The 24230-nt window shown below is 42.2% G+C and overlaps 1 protein-coding gene across 1 annotated transcript in view; it reads left to right on the top strand.

Annotated features, from left to right (window-relative positions):
- Window positions 1-3408: 3408 nt before the first annotated feature.
- LOC121946868 (cadherin-4-like) overlaps window positions 3409-24230 on the top strand; it is a 288738-nt gene continuing 267916 nt past the window's right edge. Inside the window, exons 1-2 of the mRNA XM_042491671.1 lie at window positions 3409-3560; window positions 4859-4970. Of these exons, the coding sequence (XP_042347605.1) occupies window positions 3504-3560; window positions 4859-4970 (169 nt within the window). The 5' untranslated portion in view covers window positions 3409-3503. The remainder of the gene's footprint in view (window positions 3561-4858; window positions 4971-24230) is intronic.

The following is a 24230-nucleotide window of genomic DNA, read 5'->3' as shown; positions in this document are numbered from 1 at the left end:
ACTAAGCATATATATATATATATATATATAATATATATATATATATATAGAGAGAGAGAAGAGAGAGAGAGAGAGAGAGAGAGAGAGAGACCAGTCTGCCAATCAGAAACAGCAGAAAGTAAGGGTCATTAGTGACTCAAAAGGCCAGACAGACAAGCCAGCCTTCGTATGATACTGTTTTTTTGTCCAAGGAAAGGTAACCATGAGACACTGTTCAGGCACACAAACTGCTAATAGTGAGAGAGGTAGTTTTGAGCTACCTGCACATATAAGCAAGGTAATATTCGAACATGGCCTTGTCAACCCTTTTTAGTCAGGAGGCATTTATTTGGAAACGGAAGCTTAGATCAGAGAGAGCGAAGTTCAGTTTTTCGTGAAACATTGAGGATTCACATTGAAAACCTTTTTGAATTGACCTTTGTTCAGCTTGTCTTTTGATGAAATTTCCCTTTTATAGTCTCAGTCTCAGAGATGGTGTTAGATTTGTTGCAAAGGTAGGCTGAGTATTCGGCGAGTTCATCAAGCAATAGCCAACGTAGAAAGCCTGTGTGATAATCAAAATCCACAAAACACTTAACTACATCCCTGCAAAAAGAAAAGCTGCTGTTGAGCAACACTCCACAACTTAATACATGTCATTAAAGTGATCAAATACCAGACACAAGGCCCATCAAAGGATACAAAAGCTCCCACCAAAGCAGACCCAAGGTCAACATCCAGTCCTGTATTCATATCAAGCATTTTAATTACACCCACGCACTCCCACTTTTTCAAAAGAATTCCCAGTTTTAGACAGTGTGGCAGATACCAGTCAGAATACTTGTCACAGAAAAGTGAATCCATGACTACATACCACAAATATAAAGTAATGTGCAAAAAATGTTGGATCATAGGGGAAACAAACAGTTAAGAGTATAACTCATGATGTGCTAACCACATAAAACAATGTACTATTATTGTATCCTCTGAGAGAACACACGACTGTGTAACTTATCAACAAAGTAGACAGATGTTGAAGGTATACCAAACCATGGTATACCAAAGGTATACCATGCAGTATTGTTGGTTACTGTTTGAAAGTAAAAGCCAACCTTAGATTCACTTGTTTTACCATGCTGTATTTAATCACCAAAATTACTTATGGCGTTTAGTATTTACGCTATTACATAGTCTATGTTATATATAGTCTATATTGTACATATTTTTTTTGGGATTGGCGATGGTGTTATGGTAAAACCAAAGGAAAATTTCCATATCATGAGCAATTAAGTTTTCGATTTGGATTTGTTTTCATATTTGTACCTGTAATCATATTTATATTTTATATAGTTTTTTGGTGCATTGTCTCTAATACCTCTTTTCCACTATTATGGAATGGGTTCTGTTATGCTTCCAGAACTTAATTTTAAACCGTGGACCAAAAAAAATTGATTTGGACCCTAAAAAGTTGATTATCAGCTGGAAATCTGAAAAAAACCCATCTGTTTTAGACCATGAGCGTGAACTATGATGAACTATGATGACATCAGTGGACATACCATATTCCACAGGTTGGAAAGAAATGGAGAAGGCAACTATGGAAAAATCAAGAAATTGTTGGGGGGAAAAAGTGTGCAGTGGTCATATTTATTCATTCATTTTATTTATTTAAAAGGGTCCATGTACAGTTTAAAACATAAATGTTATCATTTGATGCACCGTACCAGATTATAGCTTAGAACTTATTTGCATCAACAGTCCCTCTGCAGAACAAATACACAGCACGATGACATGACAATACAATACATCACTAGCTGGTCCATGCTTGAGTTTTGGATAAAAACAAATAGCAAAACATAACAAAAGCTCCTGTGAAATCAATGCATTCTGCCACTTTGCTAGTATTCACTTCCACTTCACGTCCTCCAATGAAGACAAATCCTAAATTGTAATGGTTCCACTCATAACTGTAAAATGCGAGCTAGTTCGCCAGATAACACCAAGCTTCCAAGAATCCTGAACAGAACTTAGAGATAACCAGCGCTGCATTCAGCCCCGACAAAACATATATTTAAACAGAAACAGTGGTGCAGTGAACACCCTGTTGTTTTACGCAGGTGCTCTGCCTGCTAATGATTTTTTGATTTATTCATTTTTATTGGTGTGGGAAAATCTATGTAAAAGTAAGTTTTAAAAAAATGTATACATACAATAAGTAAAAATCTACTAGAATTTGGTTTATATACATGTTGCTGCTGATTGGGTACACCTCTGACACTCCCATCATACAGGATGAAACACCTTAAATCCTGTTGCACACCATTTCACAGTTTCACACGGTTTTGAGGAATCATGTCTTTCAGTCTGGAAACCGTAGCAAACACAGTTTTGAGACTGAACGTGGCCCTGGTGGCTACCTTTTTGTAAAGCCCTCACCTGAACTGCACCAGCTGTGGGGGTACACGCCCATAAATGTCTCTAACACCGAAAAGAAGAATATACAGGCATAGGGCAGGGTCTCTGCAGAAAAATACACCATCACTAACTTCAAGTGGGTCATGAGTGATGATTGAGAGTGATTTCTTCTGTATGAGTATATACATTATTTATGTATTTATTTTTTAAAGGGGGGCAGGGGGTGCATTGTTGTTTTTAAATAGTCACATATGGTCAAGAGATTTGTAGCATTATCATACAGGGAAAAGCTTAAGAACCCATCAATGTGATGAGGTGCTTTTATATTGAACATTAAAAAACAAACAAACAACATAACTGGTCTTACAGTGATGAAGGTGGTGCACAGAGGAGGGTTGGGGGATTTTAGCTTGGTGTTTGTCACCTGTAGGTCACGTGGTATACCTGCTGCACACGTGACCTGTGCAGCTGTGTCTGTTTACTAACTTTGCCCAAATTGACTCTTTGGGGACCTTTAACTGGGAGCAAGGGAGAGCCGAGATGTAAGGTTTGATTCGTGCGCACGTCTGCTCGATTCGTTAGCCGTCTAAATGTAATAATGTACATATCAGATGTTGAGCTACATGCTTGCAAAGCGGTTGGAAGTTTCACAGCTAATGGTTAACGACTTTGCCATACAGCTGTGCATAGACGCTACAATCAGACTTTACCGACCCTTTCATTTGCAACCATAAAACTGCGGAGTCCTTTAGCTCGCCATAGGAGGTGGATTAAAATACCGGGGACCTCGGAAAAGACGTCAGCGGTGTGGTTGTTTGATCCAAAGCTCCAACGAGTGTTTCTTTAAGTGCGTGTGTGGAGTTTTCCTGCACCGGGTGATAGGAGGGGTTGGAGAGTGACGCTGGCTGCGCCTTGGTGCTGAGCGGAGCGCTCACCTGCAGATGAGAGAGCCGGGGAAACTCGGGGCAGAGCTGCAGCACACTCACGGAGCGCGAGGAGGGACGTAACGAGAAGAAGAGGGGAATAAACACAATTTTCGGAGAAGAATAACCAATCTACCCTCTTTCTGGTTCCTCGTCCAGGCAGCCCTGGCTCGCTCGCTCGCCACGATGAGAACTGACTTCGCTCTGGTCCTGACAGCAGCCCTTCTTCTTGATGCATTCTGGGTGAGATTTATCCTTTTTATTCTTTTTTTGGAGCAGCTTGTTCTGTGTATTGGAGTTGTGGGAGTGTGGTTCGCAGCGTCTCAGGGTGCAGGGTTTCAAAGCAATGGCACAGAAGCTGGAATAAAGTCATGTAGTCGGATGGAGTCCAGTGTCAGTCCAGTGTGCTGCTGCAGCAGCGCAGCGCAGCACTGGTCCTTATTTCCCTACAAGTACGCTAATTGGTTCCCTAATGAATTTCAGTGTTTTCGAGTAAAAATAAAGAAAGTAAGAGTTAATCATCCAGGATTGTCTGCTCTGATCCTCGTCAGATTTGTTTTTTAGGATCTCTGCGGGTTCATCACCGGGCTGCAATATCCTACACAAGTTTAAATCATAGCACAATTTAATCACTCACGATGGCACATTTCTTCTTCATCAAACTAATTCAGTCATCTCTTATTTTAGCGCGACATTCCTCTATAAAGCTTCTGTGACCAAAAAGCATTTGCCTACAATAAGTTAACCTTTGAAGTTGTAAGACGCTGTTCAACCTTTTCTCGCCATTTAATCAATAAAAGCTGAATTAAGTCGGCGCCGGTGGGCTACTCCTAATGGCGCACCAAGTAGCTCTGCTAAATCTTTCTCTCCGCTGCTGCTAAAGCCATTACTCTCATGCCATGTAAATTTAGGGAAAATGACACAGAGATATTTTACCCCCGCGTTATTCCTTCCCAAGAGGAAAGGACCTAATGCGTTATGCCTCCTCTTCATTCAGACTCCAGCCAGCCTTGGCACCGGCGTGTGTGTGTTTGTGCGCGCGCACATTCACTCGTGTAGTGGCTGTAGTGGGTCAGATCGTTCAATTTAACCGACAGTGAGCACTAAATGTTGGGTGCAAAGTTTCCTGTAGACCGTTTGGGTAGCGCACACGCACACGCACACACACAGCTCTGTTTCTCCTCAGTTCTCTGGACCTCTTTGCTAGTGAAAAACCCACAGTCAGGATGAGAAAATTCTGCTGCATTCATGCAGTTTTCTTTTGCTGTGTCTCACTTAACCCTGAACACAATACTAAAAAAAAACAGTCCTTATTTCATCCTGGTTTCTGTATGAAGCGACTTTCACAAAACATTTTAGCGTGGGTATCTTATCAGCAGTGTACCTACCCAGGAGCATCTAGTTGATGAACTTGTTGAATATATTTCTCCTAACTGCTGTACAATATGCTGCTTTTCTTCAAGGCTCAGGGCAAATGAGAAGCAAGAAATCAATGGAATCCATGTTTATCGATGTCTTACATTGTATTCTCTTCCTTCCAGAGGAATAATGGGGAGCATGCTTCAAAAGGTCCCTGCCGACCTGGCTTCTCACAAAGCTTCTACTCTGTGCTGATTTCAAGGGATGTACTGCAAGGCCAGGGCATATGTAAAGGTAAGACCTTTAATTGGCGAGTCACTTCCTTTATCTTTTTGAAGATTTACATTGTGAGTGGATGGGCTCCCTCTCTGCATTAAGGCTGGACAAAGCGAATGTGTGTGGTGATGTGTTCCTGTTCAGTGCCAGGCTGTGTCGTTTTTGAATTATGGAAGGGGTATTAATGCATCTGGAGAATTGACTGAAAAAAAGTAAAAGAATTAATTCTGTAAATTGATGCACGTGTTTGAAGCTGAGGATGACATCTGCAGCCGTGAATTACAGAAACGGCCTGATCAGGAGCAACACAGTGCGATGAAGTCATTTGTCTGCGGTTGTGACATTGCAATGTGGTGACTGAGGGCTTCAAACAAAGCACCACATAAACATGTTTTAAAAAGTAAATTTAAAAATGTACCTGGATACATTACATGCTGTTTACTACACTCTGAATGTTTGCAATGCTAAAATTTATTTCTGTTTTTTGACATTGCACGACCTCTTTAACATTGTTATCATCCCTATCTTCATCACTATAATCTCTCGTACTGTCACCTTCACACTACGACATCTTAGCCACTTGTATGTGTGTTGCTCCAATTACACAGTGAGCCAACCAAGTTTGAGGGCCCGATAGTGCAGGAAATGGAATCGACATCCTGTGTCTAATCTGGCACCGCTCCTGCCAATGTGGGCTAATTGCAATTCTCTATTGATCCCAATGGTTTTTTCTCATAGCTCAGCTAAGCTGTATTGTTTTGCTGTGGGCGCACAATAGCTCTTTTGTGGGTCGACTGTGTCTTCGGCAGCTGCACAATATATATTTCTCACTCTCCTTAGCAGTGAGGGACCTGGCGGGGATACAGCTGTCTAGACTCTCTCTTGAGTGCACGCGTACACATAGACACACACATTGTGGCGTGTTAGACTATAAGGATATTTAGTACAATAGGGTTCTGTATATTATTTTTTGCTTGTTTTCTCTCTTGTGTCTATATTTGTGTTTGTTGGAGTGATATAAGTCTGGAGAAAGGTATCAGCTTGATTTTAGTGTTTCATTAACTCCAGTATATTGTAGCTTGGCTGGAAGTGGGATTGGATATGGGACATTGTCGCTGGTAGTGAGCTCGCTCTCCAGTGTGGTAGTGATGTCTTCAGCCCAGCAGGGGGTGTCAACACAATCACAAACAATCACAGAATGAGCCATCACTGCTGCTGCACAGGAGCCGTGTATTTCAGAGAGCATTATTTATCTGGTTTGGTCTCAGAGAGATGAAATTGTCTCTCTATATGTGTCTCCATTCAGACATAAAGTAATCTTTAGAGGTCTAACAGGGTTGTTTTCAGTATATGGAATTCAGTTTACCACTAACAAAAGATGTTTTAGTGTGATCTTGCTGCACACTTAGTGTTTTTTCTAACATTAGCCACACAAAAGTCAGCTTCAAACATTACTGTGGTATCAGATCAAATAAACCACAAAAGTCTCCACTCATAAAACATACAGACTTGCGATTAACTTGCACCATTTTCTTGAATCACACTCAAAGCATATGCTTTAATTTAACATTTATCATTTGTTTTCTCTGTTTGAATGGTTCTTGCTGAAGTGACGTGTGCTCCTCTCTGCCGTGACACTCGCAGCTGCAATGTCATCGTCATGTGCGTCTGAGAGCACAGCTGCAGTGGCCAGACACACACACACACGCACACACATCGGATGTGATTTACAGGGCTCAGGCAGTTGATTTATAGTTGGTAAGGGTGTCACTGGAGGGAAGCAGGAAGCTACTCTGGAAAGGCTTTAATAATAACATTGTTTAACCCAAAACCGTCAGATGGGGGCAGGAGTAATGACACCCACTCACGCACACACCCACTCATGCACACACATACACACACATACAAACATACTGTATATATATTCATGTTAGCCACCGGGGGAATAATGGTAAGGACAGAACTAGGACCTTGGCCATGATGGGGAGGATGTGTGGGTCTAGACAGGAGGTCGGCAGGGAGGAGCAGGGCGTTACATTTCACATTTTATCATTTTGAGTCAGTAGTAAATTGGATAAAATATGAAAAAAACAACAAAACTAGTGCACTTATTGAAACAGCCACAGCAAATGTGATAAAGTCAAAGCAGAGAACAAAACAAAGGCTACATTTAAATTTGGCTAAATAAATTTGCCATATTGGACAATATATTAGATGGTATTATATAAATGCAGTGTGTATGAAATCAGTGTAGCTCGGTTATTGCATTGCATCTTTGTTAAAAACAAAAACCCTCACTTTTTCATAATTTCAGCGTCTCAATTTGTTAGTCATTTTCTGTCTTATTGTGAGTAATTTTCAGCTTTCCACAACTTTGTTTTTGATTAATCCTCCTTTAATGAGCAGTGATGCTCATTTAGATCACTTCCTAAAACTTCTGGGTGTTTTGGCCAACTGAGGGTTTTCATTGATAAACACAGTGTGTCCAATAAACATTTATAAGTATAAATTCTACACACTGCATTGTTCCTGCTGAGTGAATTGATTTGTTATCTATTCAAGTGGAAAACCCCTGCCAGTTGCCAAAGTTAATGGCTGAGACGGACATAAAAACAGGGCAGTGCTCCGTTTGTGCTGGTAGACTCTAAGGTTGGATTGCAAACTGGACATTTAGTGGTTATTATTTTATGATTTGATTTGCATATCTCGCAGAGTGGTATTGATAAATTTGAGACGGATGGTGTTTTTATTTACATTTAAGCCGCAAATTGATTTATGCCTTTATATGAACAGAAGAGAAACAGCAGGTGTTTAAGAGGTGAGATAATGGAATTAAGGGGTGAGAAGTCTCATTTATCTTGTGTGTGTATGTGTGGGTGTATGTGTGTTGGTGTGTGTGTGCATACGCATACGTACAGTATGTGTGACGCCTTCAGTGCTGAGGGTGCCCGCTGCATTTTATGCCTGGTTTTCATTAAAGCTATGACTGCCTCTTTACCGCTCACACGCTCTGAGCACCATTAGAGGTATAGCTCTGCCAGGCCTGGTTAATGTTACACTATGACTGATACACTCACTCGCACACTCAGAAAAAAGGTTTTGCTGATAATCTGTATGACAGAGTTAGTTTTTTAGTCAAAGTCAGTTTCAGCGGTTTTGAGAAGCACAATCAGCCATTAAAATAATTTGAAGGCTTTTTGATTTAACAATAGATGCTGTCACGATGTTTGGAGTGATTTGTATCCCACAGACGACAGAGTAGGAGTTGGGCCATGGCCAGACTCACTCAGATAAACAGAGCCAGCTAATGTAACCTCATCCCATGTGTCCCCTCATCCCTCCACTGATTCTGTTCCTGGTAATGAAAGCCAGGGCTGGTGGTTTCAGCTCAGTGAGCCCACTCTGCTGACCTTGGACTTTGTTTGGGTTTCTGGTGGTTTTGGGCAGCCCTCACTTTCTGTATATGTGACTCTGGTTGTGTTTGTCTGAGTCTGTGAGAGAGAAGTGAGAGTGAGGTTAAGGGGATTGAAAGACAGATTTGGTCAGTTCTGATGTGTGTTTGTGCTTCTTTTGGACATACCCGTACCTGAGCTGTAACAATGCTGACGTCTACAGTGTAGCTTCTCAGAGGGAATTGGAGATTTTCTCTGCAGTCATCACTTTGTTTTTAGAAACTCCACTGATGCCTTGCTCCATTTTGAAAATTAGATCCCTCCAGTAACTCATCAGCCAGAATGAATGGCCTGAATGTCTGTATTAAGGTGACCGTATCTGTCCTTAACCCTCCTGGCCAGCCTGAGGATTGCTATTGTACCCGTAAATACATTTTCTGATGCTCTGTAAGCATTCCCTCTCTCTCTCATTCATTCTCTCACCCTCTTACACACACATGCGCTCCCACAGTCCATGTCTATTGCACTGTCTTTATCCGCTGCCGTTCAGTAGAAACTCACCGTACAGTTGATAGCATTTAATCTATGCCTTGCCTCTGACCCAGATCCCTTCTCTTTCCCTTCATTGCCACCTTATTTCTATTATATTCACAGCAAATTCTGGCTTTTGCTCACCAGGAAGATAACCAGAAACCAGTATAAATGGTTGAAAGAGAGCTTTTCATTCTGAATAAAACAAATTGTTCAGAGCTGTGATTTTTTTTCCAGGACAATATTCCCAAATATCTCTTCCAGCGGTTACCCAAAAGGCCCTGGGTGATGAGACTCACATGCCTCTGTTGGTGAGGCTTTCCTCTAAGGCTTTAGGTGATTTTTCAAAATCCAATAGCCGGGCTGTTACTTCGCTGTAGGCTTTGTGTTCTGAACATCATTTTGCAACTCGAGGCGCAGAATTTGAAATACAGTAAGCATTGAATTTAATGCAAAATATCACAAACAGGATCCCCTGCCTTGGATGTTAGTAATACACCAAGAGTTAGAGTAAAATTACCTTCCCCCTCAACCCAAAATCAGTGCTTACACACTCTCTTCAGTGGCTCAGACTGCTGGTGATGTGGGGACAGAAGTCCGCTTCGAAGGAGTGACTCACAGGAGCCTGAATAAAAGAAGCCATTTCTTTTCACACGCTCCATAGGGATGGACAATACATCAATTTTCTCTTTCCCTTTACCCTCCAACAGAATTAGATTGTTTTGATTTGCTGTTTACCTTTTGCCCCAAATCTCATGATACACAGCCTGCAGTGTTATCTGGGTCGATAGCAGACAGGCGTCCTCATGGAGATTAGACATTGTTAGAATACAGCCTCCTTTTGTTTCTTTCTGTTTTCTGCCGAAATCACCCTCATTGTTTCCTCTCATTATTAGTTTTGGATCTCTGCATCTTACTTTATCCTAATGTTTTGCAAAGTCCCTATCTCACTTTGATTCTTTCTCCTCGTTGTGAATCATTCATGTTTTGTCTTCGCAGCCCCTTCCCATATAACCATCTAATCTCCTGTTATAATGCAAAATAACAACACAAATCCTTATTCTCTCTCACCATCTGTTTGAACTATTACATGGTTTATGGCTAATTTTTGTGAGGATATTCAGTCACGGAGACAGGCGCAGACACATCCGTTTTCCGTCGTTATTAATTACAGAGAAGCATGAGGCTGACATTTGTTGGATGTCTCGTGAAGCGGTGAAGACACTGCAGACGTACTGAGGTGCTGGTTTATGCTCTTAAGGCTAAAGGCTAATCTGACCTCAGGGAACTGTTACAAAATGCCAGTTGACACATATTTACTTAACGCGTAACCTCAGGCCTGATGTATATGTCCAATAGTTTTCAAGAATTGTGTGTGGACTTTCCAGAGAGGCTCATATAGATGATTTAGCCACATGATTGAGTGTTTCTTCCCCTGTTAAGGTCTAGACATGAGTGGTTTATGGGATAAGCGAGGGGGGTGCAGGCGTTACACCTGCAGGAGTTCCTTTTGATTAATATTGTTAGGCTCAGGAGGCCATGCTGTGAAACAGTTATGTGCTTTTGTGTGCGCGGTGTATGTGTTTTGTGGTTGAATGCGCTGTGTGCACTCAGGTAGCTGTCGTCCGGCGCTCTGTGCATAGTGGGTATTCGCCAGGTTTTTCCAAGCTGGTCATTAGAAAGGCAAGCAGGAGAGAATGAGGAAAGAAAGAAAGCAGGTGGAGGCCATTATTTTTTAATGAGATTTTTGACATCTTCTCCCTTTGTTTTGAGAGGAGGGACAAAGGAGACAGGGAGGGAGGGAGGAGGAGGGTGGATGAACGAATGTGGGAGACTTCCTGCAGATTGAGTTACTCTGCGGTGTGTGTGTGAACTCTGTATCCTTGTCATCTGCTCCGTACATTAAGAGACCTCCTGCCTTGGTATGATGGCCCTTCTGGGGTCCTACAGGACCAAGGTTATGGCCCTCCTGAAGACATTAAACCCGTTTAAATACTTTGCTTGGACTCCAGCTCTTTAATGCACAGATGGTCTGCATGGGCTGTGAGATGACAAGGGGACACTACTAGCTTTCTCTCTCTCCTACACACACACGCACACACGCACACATGCACATTTTGTCTGAGGTTAAGAGGGTTTTTTTGTTGGTGGTGTCAGATTAAGACTCCACAGCGGCTGTTGTAAGGTGTCCCCGCTGTCTTTGGTAAAATAGTTTGTCACAAGGAGCAAGAGCAATGCAAGGCACTCCCAGGGCTGTTCTTTTGCTGGGATGTGGTGGACAGGGATTACACCAGCAGGATAACGATAAGCCTACAAGGCTGTTTTCTCTTTGCTCGAGAGTCACACTGACCATGTCCTTCAGCGAGGCTACTTTCAGAGGGAGGGTGAAATAGAGGGTGGAGTGGAGGGAGATAGACTCTTTCCTCTCAACAGGGTAGAAAAGAAAGCATAAGATAAGGCTTCCTACCTTAAAGCAGCGAGCACATTATCATATATGGCGCTGCACATTCATGCAAACACAAAAAAACAAAAAAACCCATTATGGCACTCTAAAACAAATTGCATCTAGATTCCCCCTCCCAGGCCGCCCACTACTCCAGTATAGTCTTGGCCTGCGCCCAAACACCATGGTGTCCTCTTCCTGCCCACTCACTCCTCCGCTGCCTCTGTTTGTCTATGGCAGCATTTTAATTACAGCCTAATTGATTGCGTTAGGAATGAAGCCACAGTGAAGGCAACCAATAAAATGATGATTCAGCTATCAGGGCTCCATCACTTCTTATTTTGTCAGTGTGCTGTGATAAACACAGGCAGCAGCACAGAAAGAGACACGGGTGACATCATTTTGCAGTTGAAGAAGGTTCTTTTGTCGTATTTCAACTTTCAGTTTCTGTTACTGTTGAAGCACTGAGCAAATAAAAAATACATGAGCTCAGTCTGGATAATTCTTTAACTCCACTTTCTTGAAACAAAACATAATTAAAGAGAAGCGGAGTTGAAGCTCATTTGCAGCCATTGTTATGAAAACTCCTCCTAACAGTGATTCAAGAGAGGAATATGAAAAATGGTTCAGCGTTCTCACCTCTAACCCAACCCTCAATTATCTCTCCTCCCTGCCTAGTTTCCCCAAACTGAGACCAGATCGTTATTGTTAATTAAAGAGACTTCTGTCCATTTCTCACACTTTTCTAATCAACCAGCAGACGTCTATGATCTCTCTGAGAATGTGGGCAGGACAAATCCAAGAGCATTACAGCCTCATATGCTATTCCTTTTGCTTGAAGATCCCTCGTCTTTGTTAAGGAGAGGATGAAACGAAGGATGGAAGCCCTCAGAAGACACGGCTGTCTGGTAATCACTAATTGTGTCCTGAACTCCCTGTGAATGTTCCCCATTAAGTTCTTAAGTTCAGCACACAGTTGAATCATCGCCGCCGAACAAGGAAGCCATGCAGTAACACAGGGGACAGAGGGAGAAAAGGATAGAGGAGTTGGGGGTCGACAAACAGTGCCAGTAATGTTAATTAATCAGAAGACAATGAGCAGTCCCATGGTGTCTGGCCTGTGATATTCAACAGGCTAAAGGCTAATAAAGGACTAAGAAGGCGCTTCCAGAGGAACTGCGGTCGTTGCAAATAGTGCCTGATGATTCATGTCAAGATAGATGCTGGCTTTTCTTTTAGAAGATTTTATTGATTTCCCCAGGGGGGAATATCTCCTGGTGGTTTGGGGCAGAATTAGCAGGTTAGAAAGACACTCTTTTGTGGTTGTGGTTGAACGTTAATAGGGACATTTTTTGGCTCAGTTCATTGCAGGGGCATTTGAGTGACCTTTTAAATAAAAGCTGTTTTTGATTGACTAGACCTCATTGACTTAGAGCTGCAGTTAAAAGTAGTTGTCATATAAAAATATGTCAGCTTTCTCCAACTGACCAATCCAGAGTCCTTCCTTGCTAAGGTGTTAGCTTGGACATGCTCAACTAAAGGGCGGTTGAGTTGAGCCTGGTACTGTAGTGTTTATTAGACAGTTTCTGGGCATTAGGCAATATAACTTTAAGAAGCCGAGGACATCAGTGTGCAATGGAAAAATAATCAAATAATCAATTGTTAATTTTACCAATAACTGATGAAGGAAAGGTCAAATTCAATGATGAATAATGTTAGAACATGTAAAAAGTTACTATCACAAGCGCTTGGAGCCCGCAAGCATGGATATAAATAACCCAAAGCTGTAATACAAATAAAAAAACATCTAACATAACACATCCTCACATTACAGAAGCTTTAACCAGAGAATATGTTGCATAAAGACTGATTAATCATCAAAGTTGTTGTCTCTCTGCTGTTCATTGATTATTTTTTAATTGACTAGCCATTTAAACACTACATGTCATGTTTGAAGTCCTTATTTGATCAATATACTACTGTTTAGTGGAGTTTATATGCGTTATGTGTCGTGGCAGTGGAGGAATGAGAAATGTTCAGAAGATCAAAGTACATTGTGCTCCGATCTTTATTCTCTGATGTATAGCTCTACTTTAAGCTATCATTCAGTCGTTAAAAATGTTAGATACTGGTGTGAATAATTTAGAGGCCTCTATGCGTGAGTGCATATGTGCCAGAGTATTAATCCATGTGGGCATCTGCTTATTTTCATGTTTTCATTTATAATGTTGTACTTCATGCTGTTACATTGCTTAAGATCATTGCACATGAACAAGAGGAACAAAAAAAAAAACGATGGTTTCTTAAACAGAATTCATAGGGTTGTTTTATCTGCATGACTTTCATCAAGATAGAGGCTGATGTAGAATGATACTGTATATATCTGAATTTTTGAAATAAGGTTACAGTAAGCAGTAACTCAGTGTTTCCCACAGAATTAGAATCTGTGTGGTGGTGGTGGTGGTTGTGTCCCCTCTCTAAAGTTAGACGTTTTTACAGTTCTGTGAATGCAGTGCAGGCAAAAGTCGGGCAATAAATGGTAAAGTTTCACTTTTACCGCACTCAGTGTTCTGCTGCTCTGTCTGTGCCTAGAGTGCGCTTTGCTCCAAGAGTGTGGTCCAGACAATTGACAAATGGTTTACATATACCAATAGTGCTCCTGTTGAATGGTCTAGCTCCAAAAATATAAAATCAATACGCAGCAGCAGATGTTTTAATCATGGCAGGCCACAACAAATACATGAATATGACAAAGTCCTGAAATAAAAAAATGTAAATGAATAAATAAATACAGCAAAATGAACATATAGTGAATAAAATGAATTACATTTTAAAAAGTACTGCCTCCAAACTGTATTTCAGAGGAAAATATTATTTAAATTGTATGAGTCACTCAGACAATATCAGGACACTCTGATACTCTGATGGGAAATTTGAAAATTAAAGCTCTCCAAAATGTTACATACCAGCCGTGTTCCCTCTAAAATCAGATTTGTTTACGAAAATGATCACACAGGTTTGATCATGTGCCTTAAACAGTTATGTTATTTTTGAGAGAATATGAAAATATCTCGATATATATTATATATTACTATATACTTGAATATCAAGATTTATTTTATAAGCTGGCCTTAACCTGTTGTTCATTCCAACATAAAGGCCTCATACTGCTTCCATAATACAGTCTGTGACTGCTGTGGAGAAATGTAATTATAATTTTGCTGATATTCTATAGAACTGTGAGGCAGGAGCTGAATGCTGAGGATTGGTGTGTGTCACTGCAGCATTTCTTGGTCTGTGAGGCTAAAAAGGCCTTGTAATACTATTGGTCAAACTCCATGATTAAATGTAGGCTAGAGAGCCAGCCGTTTCAAGCCTCGGGACCAACACGCTTTTAAAAGCACACTGGCCAGAATTCCTTTCTTCTTTCCTCTCCCTATCTGTCTATTGTCTTTTTCAGCACATCAGAGGAAGAGGCAAAGAGCGAGGGTAATAAAAGGCCCCGCTTTCCTCCTCTGGGCCTGGGAGAATGTAGAGAAGCAGATAAGTTGTCGAGCTCTGAATCTGAGAATGATCAAAAACAAAGTGAATCCTGTGGCCGCCAAGGGAACAAGCTCCTGTGAGGGAGTGGGGCAAAGAAGGGAAGGGGAGAGAGGAGGAGGAGGAGGAGAAGGGCTGGAGGAGCAGCCACACTTAGAAGAGAAGACAGTGTTTGCTCATCTCTGGGGTAGAAAGGGATGAGAAGCTGCAGACAGGTTGGCAAGCAGGGCTACTTGCTGTGCTCTGAGCTAGAGCTTGGATAGACAGAAAGATGGGCTCACTCTATACCATCCAATGGTTTATGAGCTATGTAGCTGATGTTGGTGGTCTTGCATGGTGATTGGCATATTGTTGGCCTCAGAGCACAGCGGAGATAATGAATGTTTTATTGCCCTCCGATGAACTGGGCTTTGGGAGAGGTTAGTCACACGCAATTAAATGTTGCATAAGCTTTTATACATCCACGCACATACATTGTTGACTGTCCCCAGAGGCACGAGTCAAGGCCTTGGTCAGGGGGGCTGATTGATTATCCTAAACACAGAATTGAAAGGATTACAAAGTAACAGTGTAATCCATCTGTCAATCACACCTCATTAGCAAACATGGGTTACACAGCCAGTGAAAGGTAGAGAGGGAGAGGAGCGGCAGGGGGTGGATAAATGGAAATAGGTGAGGGATGGAGATAGTTGGAGTGGTTTGGGAGAGAAACTGAGAAGGGGAGGAATGATGAGGATATAAGAGAGTGGGAGGAAGAGGAAACCAAAGAAAGAAGGGGAGGAGGAGTAGAGGTAACAGCCTCGCTATTCTGCTCAGGGGGCTCTGCGGAGAGTTTTTATTAAGCTTTCATCTGCCTTTCCTCTCCTCCTTTACCTCCCTCTGCTTCCCCACCCCGGCAGCACTAACAAAAGCAGATGCAGAGAGCGCTAGCCATGTCAGTCACGTCTCAAACCCGCAGTTCTGCTTGTAATTCCCCGATTAATTAAGAACAGTGATTTGTTAATTTAATTGTAGGTGTTGGGTCGTTTTTTTTCACCCCCCCCCCGCTTGCTTTCTTCTGCCGTTTGCTCCCTCTCATCCTCTTGGCAGACTAATTTGCCCTGCAGCTTTGAGGAGGGGAAATGAAAGGTATAGCAGAGGAAGCCTTCACATGGTTTATTAAGAATTGATTTGCCACGGTAGCAGAGAGACAGACCGTAGGGAGATGCACGCTGACGTGCCTCCCAGGCAGACACCCCCGGGCTGAGGGGGAGAAAGAAAGCAGGAGTGGGAGACAGAGAGAGGGCATGGGAGCATAAAGAGATTATTGTAACATTGCCTGGGTGTCTTCACTGGGTACATTTCAGAACTACTGTTGGCCAACCAGCAATACCTATCAAAATCTGGCCCCGCTGAACTCTCAGCTGTAGGGATGGGCTGGTGTGAAAATTTGTAAACTGGTTAGATGTTAGGCCAAACACTGGACCGGACCTGTTTACTGAATTTTACCAGGTGTCCCACTTGACTCAGCAGCTGTTCCTCAGTGGAACTTAATGACACGATGTCCCAACAACATTTGTGTGTCTAACTATCATGTAGCATCACACAACACCAGAGTCCACCCTGAATTTAATAAAATATGAACTTCTATTACATAATATATACAAACCACGGAGCTATCAGCTATGCGCTAGTGCCAGACCATAGATGTAAACACTTAAAGAACGGGTAAGTAGCTTACTTGCTATTTTCCTATGTTTGTAATGTTACTTTTTTAGGTCAGAAAGCACACATTTTACATTGTGATATTTACTGGAAATTACATGCAAGATGGCTAAAAGCAAGTAACATTAGTCTACCTTGTTTTTACCTTACCAGAGACTTTCAGCTTCCCGGCGACCTGACTCCAGCCAGCTGACACTGTGTTCAGGTCTTTGTAGTGAAATATTTAATTTTTATTTAATTCCTCATCTCAACCTCATGATTTAGCCAGTCCTCGTCCACTGCTGCACTTTCGAAGTGAGCGACAGGAATAAATAGCAAAACGGTCAGACCAAAGTTCAGCTCACAACAGAGCTTGCATCCAGTAAGGACTCCTCTTTTGTCGGCTTCAAATCTAAAATGTTGTCATGTTGGTGCAGTTTTAGTCTTTTTTTTTTTTTTATAGACTGTCATCTTCTCTCATGAACCCAAAAAGTGAGCAAACGTGAATTATTTCCTTGCATAAATTAAACCTTTATAAGCTTGTACAATAGACCAGACCAGACTGGAAAAACTAGAAATGGACCCAATCCTACTCAGCAGTTTTTATTCTTCAGCTTCTGGCCAATTTCTCCCTCATGATAAAGTAGCTGGCAGTCCATTTGTAGTGGTAAATGAACAGGCACTGTGTAAAAAACGTCAGCGCACCCTGGTGTGAAACATTTGATTTCTGTTGTTTATAAATGCATATGCTTTAGATGGCTGTGGCAGGGCTAATCTGGATAAAATGACAAGCCTTGCACAGCAGCCAGCTAATATTTCCCTGTCGCATCAGAACAAAGTTCTTTTAATGAATTTACATTAGCATAGTCTGCCTGTTCCAAAAGACAGGCCCGGCCACCTTTCCCACTGTGAGTTGGCTACCGTGCTGTCACATCGTCCTGCCCATGAGCGGACACGCACTGGACAGCATGGGAGGCGAGAGATAGATGACAGATCAGAGGCATTAGAGCTTCAAAGCTGTGCAGAGAACAGAGAAACAGAATTCCCCCCAGCCAGGAGAAATGGCTAAGGAGGCAGTGCATCTTATCTTCAGCAGCTCATCTCCCCATGTCCCCACAGAAGCCGCTGCCCCTTCATTTACAGCTGGTCACACACCAGAGCCACGAAAGCTTATTGACTCTCCAGTCAGGTTTTCCATCCCTTCGTGTTTCTTATGTCAGGTGAGGTTGTTGTTTCTATTTCTAATCTTCATGAGTTGATTGGCCACTGCTGCGTTCCATTTCCTCTCATCACAGAAGCGTGGCATTTCTCATTATCCCTTCGCTTAATTTATGCACAAGTTATTCATAGTTTGGTAAATTACAAAGTTTAGCGACACAATTTGACAGTTCCTGTTGTGTTTTAAGAAAATGGGTTTTGAATTAGGGATGTGTTCTTTGTTTCTTTCTTCACGCATCACAGTGTGCGCGTATGCCTGTCTGTGTGCAGGTGCACATGTGTGTAAAATCAGAGGCCCTGCTTGGTGAAGATTGAACTAGAGAAAGTTTTTCTCCTCCACCGACTGAGACGAACAGAAGAAAACGGAAATAGAAAAGCAGAATAAAGACACTCAATGGGACGGTGATAAAAGACTTGGCCTCATCATGCTACAGAACCTCACAACAACAACATTGTCGGTATCTATGATGAAAAGGATTTACAGAACAGAAGCAGAGTGTAATAACACCATCCCAGCCGTGTGACAGGCAACATGTATGAGCTTGAATTAGCTGCCAGTCAAAGGAGGCTTTATATAGCTCCACACATCCCCCTTACCAGTGACCACCTTATTAGGTATGTAACAATGTAAACACTCTTATCAGCCACGGTAAAAGCGCAGTTGGCATTTCCTTTAAATTCAGACCATCACTGAGTTGACAGGGCTAGTAGAGATGTGAGCTGCTCAAATTAAAAGACTTCTCACCAGCTTCTTGCTGCCTGCTTTGACTATAAAGTACTTGTGGTTGACATGCTGCAGTATAATGACTCTGTTGAGTAAATAAGCATCTTAGTGGTTTGGTTTCTACCCAGAGACCAGCAACAATTTGGTCCAGAAGTTTCAATAGCTGTGGTCTTCTACCTTAACTGCAATCTCGTCCCTGGCCAGAAAAACCCTGGAGGAGTGTATGTCTTCCCAGAGGAGGGTGTGTGTAAATGCTGAGTCGGATGTGATACTCACTGGACAGAGAAAATAGAGACAAATGATACTGCATTGAAGGGCACGACTCTGTTCTATTATAGTTTAGAAGGTAGAATATTCTTCATAGACGCTTGCTTCTCCTTATAGGGGAGAGGTGGAAACATCTTTCATGCTTTTGATCCACATTTCCACTCAGGCAGAGGAGAGGCTGAGTTGCTCTAAATGGAACTGTGCCATAGAGGAAAAAGCCATTTTTCTTTGAAGCACACACACACATTTGCATACACATGATTGCTGCAGTGTGCATTGCAGCACCACTTCACCGTGCAGGGATCTATGGAGAGAGCCGTCACACGGAAAACAAAGTTAGATGTGATGTCACATTGAATATATCAAATCAATTATTTTCAGCGTTGTTTATCTCATGTCAATAGCCCGCTGTAAGTTTTACCAGGCATGATCTTGCTTGCGTGTGTGTGGCTTTTGTATGTCAGCATAGAAGTGATTTGTCCTGCAGATGCAGACTAATGAATGAGGCATCCTGCTTGTGGGCTGATATTAGCCTGGGTAGCAGTTCCTTTGATGTGATTAGCTCCATGCACTCTCTTGACAAATTGGGCTGTCCTTACCTTACAGCCGAAACACTAATCTATGCCAAAAAACAAAGAAACTCCTTCCGCTTAACAGAACATGTAGCTCTGTATGTGTGTGTGTGTGAGATGGGTAGATAGATGGATGGAATTGAGTTAATAGTTAAAACAAGAGCCTACAGCCACACCGGCGGCTCTGGGAGGCTGGACTTAGTACAACGGTGCTCTCTAGGGATGTTTCCTAAAGATACATTTCCTCGACATTGAAATGGAAGTTCAAACTTTGACTAGTCCACCAGTTTGAGAGTAAACACTCCGAAAACAGGCAAAGTTTAGCCAAATTACATTTTTGCAAGGTAAAATGTACAAGCACTTTTTGTAGAAATCATAAGATCCATTTGAAATGGTTAATCACATTTTTTAATAGCCAAATCGTATATTAAATGCCAATTTTCAATCTGTTGTTAGTGCAGTTAGCTTGGTAACTATATCACATGAATGTCACAGTCGCACTGATTGTCCAATTGAGCCTAGTTCAAACTCTCCAAATCTATATTGAAAAAAGAAAGGAATAGTCTAATATTTGTATTGAATAGCAGAATCTGAGTTAAATTACACAACTCTGAGTTGGGAACAGCCCTATATAAAAGTCTGGAAAGCTAAGTGGTGGAGTGGTTCAGATGAATTTTAAGTGAGCGGTTACTTTCCACCTGGTTGTTTTCTCGTGTTTAAAAAGGTGAAGCAAAATCCAAGGACAGACCACAAAGTTGGGCGCTCGTCCAGTCAGCCGCAGGGAGTAGTCATGTTGATGTTTCTGTGTGGGAGAGCACCCGTCAGTCATCTGCAGCTTGGATAGTATCCAACCTTATTGCCTACAGAGTAATTTTGGTCTACACATTGACAGCATCCCTAAAGTATGCTGATGCCTGAGCCTTGTGAGGCCACAATGAGCAAAGCAAAATTTGTGAACTCACTGTGTGAGAGCCTCTCAACAACTGCCTAGAGGACAAAAGTAGGGAACTGGAAGGCAATTAGCATTATTGATAGGATGAATCGATGAATGATTGTCCTCACTTCCCCATCAGTTTTGCCAGCATCTTTTTTCACTCCCTCAATGTATAGAGAGAGTCTCGGCTCTACCCAGTAACAAAGTCGGCCTCTTTTACCAATTGATTCTACTGGTGTGAATGTGTCCTCCTTAACTGAATTTGTAAATGTTGTTAGTTCAGTCCTTGTCGAATCCAAATACTTGGATCACCTTTATATTCTCTCCTGAAATGGTGTCAAGAGTCTCTGTTCTGTTGGAAATCCACCATCAGGTCCTGATGTGAACATGTACAAGCTTGCTTTCTTTCCTAACCACTGAATATTTGGACAGAGAGGACCACAGCGCTCAGGAAATTCAGAGCAGACTCCCAGCAAATAATTTTCTTCTTCATCTGTTTGCAGTCAGATTTATCTTGGAAATGAACACATAAAACATCTAGCTCCATCCCTCCAGCAGCTTTAGGGAGATTTTTCTAAATATTTAACTTTAATTTAGATACCAGTGCACAGAGGTAATTGTATTGGCAGACTTACTCTGAAACTTTTTGAATAATGGAAGTCCATCAGTTCAACCACTTAAGATAGCGTTTAATGAATTAAGCAGGCCCTGGATGGGTGACCTGAGGTGGGAGACAAAGAGGTTGTATATATTACAACTATCTGATGGGACGTCTGCACATTAAGCATAAAGTATTCTCATGTCATCATCAGGGGAAAAGGGATTTGCTTATCTTGGACTTAGAAGAATGGGCTCCTTTTTCTTTATGTCACCTATTACTGTGCCACAGAGGGAACTTACCCTGGAATTAAAACGTTTGAACATTTACAAAAGACGTGTTTACAACATGGGGCCTTGACATTATGATATTCTTGATTGTTGTTGCAGAGATGAGTAAAAGCTCATACCCACACTAGGATCAAGGCAAGTCAGACTTTCAACATCACACCCATCTCCCTATTCGCTATGTCCCCTTTAGTCTGCCCCAACCCCGCCCTCCTCAGCCCGTGCACCCCCCCAACCTCAGTCCTTTACTGTGGCAAGTGGAGACTCTTATCATTGATTTTCTCTTTTCTCCTCTCTCTTCTGTTCACTCACTGCAGCGCCTCCCAACTTATCTGGCTCCGACAGAACAATGCTGCAGTAGGAGGGCACTCAAGGACAGATTAGATTGTTTGGGGATTCTCATTCCTCATTTTTTCATACTTCTCGGTCTATGTGTTCCCATTCTGTAGCACATTCCCACCCCTGTGATATTGTTTATCCACCTCGATCACTTGCAATTGCAACCACTTCTACTCTTCTTCGGCTTCTTGAGCTGAAGAATAATATCTGCCGTCTTTGTTGCTGTATATTGTGCTTGTGTGACTGCGTGCATTAGTTAAAACTGTAGTTAAGGTTAACACGTGTGTCAGCCTGTGTGTGTGTGTGTGTGTGTGTGTGTGTGCGGGTTTGTGTGTGTGTTTTGTTTTTGTTCCTCCACAGTGTTTGTGATGGTAGCGCCTCCTCTGTCTGAGCCATGGTAATTACTGTGCTTCACTGCCTCTGTAGAAGTCAATGAAGCTGAACTCATTGTCTCTCTCTACATGGAAGTCAACAATTGTGTGAATTCCCTCGCGACATCACAGCCACTGCTAAACCAGCTTCCTGCATTTTTTATCTGTCTCAGTGTGTCTCAGTTTGTCCTTTGTCTCTTTCTCTCTCTCTGCCTGTGTCTCTTTGTGTGTTTGTGTGTGTGTGTGTGTGTGTGTGTGTGTGTGTGTGTGTGTATGTGAGCGTGTTAGTGGTTGTTGTCGTTTCCACATCCCATTGAGTTCTACCAGGGGTAATTGAGCTTAAGAGTGTTGTTATTTAATTTCCATGTATGTATTTCTGTATTTAATTTGAATCATGCAGTCTATTTAAAGTTGCTAACAGCATCTTAATCTACACAACAACAGCTAGAAGACATCTCAGTGAAACTTTTTTTTTTCAAAATGGATTTTAAGCATTCAGAATGCTATTTCTTTGCAGTGCTAACAGTCAGTTTTGTGGCTGTTTATATCTTTAAAAATGGCATCCCACGCCAGCCTCCCTTCAGCTGTGTGTACAGTGTCTGCATCCCAGCGCTGCTGAGATGGAGAGGAAATGTTACCATTAACTGTGCTGATGCTAAAACCACTGTGACCACACTGGCAGCCTAATGGGAGATTGTCCTCAATCCCATACTCCCTTTGATAATGTTTAACCTTCACACTGCACTGCGGAGCGAGCTCGATGGTGAATAGGTTAGCCTCAAACCCAGGCAGCCTTAATAGAGTGTATGAGTGGCGAGCAAGGGGAGAGGGGATGGGGTGTGTGTGTCATAAAAAGGAGGTTAGTTGCATGGAATGTGTGTAATGGGATGGTGAACCAAAGCCAGAGATGCTGGATGTGATTTAGACCGTGGTGGTTTGGGTTAGCTAATTGCTGTTTGGGAAAGGATGAGATAAGATGGGAAGCGATGGACGGCCTCTGAGCACTTGGATGGAGGTTGGATCCGACTGTTTTCGCCTTTTTTCTGAATGTGGATGGAAACCCAGCAAGCGATATGTTGCCATGGCAAAACATAAGCCAACACTAGTCATTAATTTCTCCCTCCTTTTCTTATACTAACAGATTCTGTATGTAATCAGTGTATGTATGAGAGAGATAAGGACAGAGAGGAGGATGAAAGTATTTAAGGTAATACATATTAAACAGAAGATAGCGGGGGAATTTAAACCAACAGTGTAAACAATGAGTGCTACGAGTAATGATGGAAAGAGAGGGTGAAAGGGAGCAGGGTATGGATTGGGGCAGGGAGTACAATGCAGATGTCGTTAATGCGATTCTATTGTCCAACAAATTGGCGCGAGTATACTTATGCCTGCTAAAACAGCACGCATGCAATTAGTGCAGAGACGGAGAGAAAGAGAGCAAGTGCTTTGCATGCCAGTCGCGTGCTGTGCGAGTCTTTCGGCACCAGTTAGCTTCTGTTGCCATGTTTAGAGTGTATAAATTGGTCCGCAGTCGTGTTGGCTCGCAAACTGTCCTCCTCAGTGTCCATTTGTTTCCATCATTACGACTCCTTAATAGGCCAACTGTGGCATCTATCTTAAATAGCTTGCTTTGCAGAGGTTTACTTAAAGCTAAGTAAAAAGATTTTTCCCCTTTAGGCGGTCTGTTTAACCTCAAGTATGTAGAACGCCTGGACAGCGCTTCACCAGTTAATAGTACTGAGAATAGAGCTTACAGGAGGAGTGAGAAGAGGCTGAGAATCTCAACCGTTCTCTTGACTCTTTAGTCTGGAAAATTGGCAGAAGGATGAAGAGATTTTCCTTGTGCTGTAAAAAGGGATCTTTAAAGGAGAGATGAGGATGAGGTTACCATCTCGCTGAGGAAGGTAGAGAATGTGTTGTTGTTTCTCCTTGTGGAGATGCTTTTGTTTACAATGGCCTTTACCAGGAAATGTCACACAAAGCACTCAGGCATCAAGGGCCGCTCTCAGGGCAGGGCACAAGGCTGCAGCAAGCAACGTTAAAATGAGGCGCACAGATACAAGAACGCATATGCACACACACGTACATGAATACACACATTTACACAGGACTACAAGGACTTAGTCACAGTCTGTGTGATGTAACATATACAAGGTCTCCCTAAAAGCATCAGGCTCAGCACCAAAGGTTGGAGTTTGAAGCGGTTACAGATAACATAAAAACATATGTTTATGATCTTTTGAGGGTGGTAACGGACTACAAGGACTTAGTCACAGTCTGTGTGATGTAACATATACAAGGTCTCCCTAAAAGCATCAGGCTCAGCACCAAAGGTTGGAGTTTGAAGCGGTTACAGATAACATAACACGACGCTCT

This window comes from Plectropomus leopardus, chromosome 8, assembly GCF_008729295.1.
Source record: "Plectropomus leopardus isolate mb chromosome 8, YSFRI_Pleo_2.0, whole genome shotgun sequence".
In the NCBI taxonomy this organism is placed as follows: domain Eukaryota; kingdom Metazoa; phylum Chordata; class Actinopteri; order Perciformes; family Serranidae; genus Plectropomus; species Plectropomus leopardus.
Note: the sequence above shows the minus strand (reverse complement) of the source record. Positions and strands in the feature narration are given on the sequence as shown.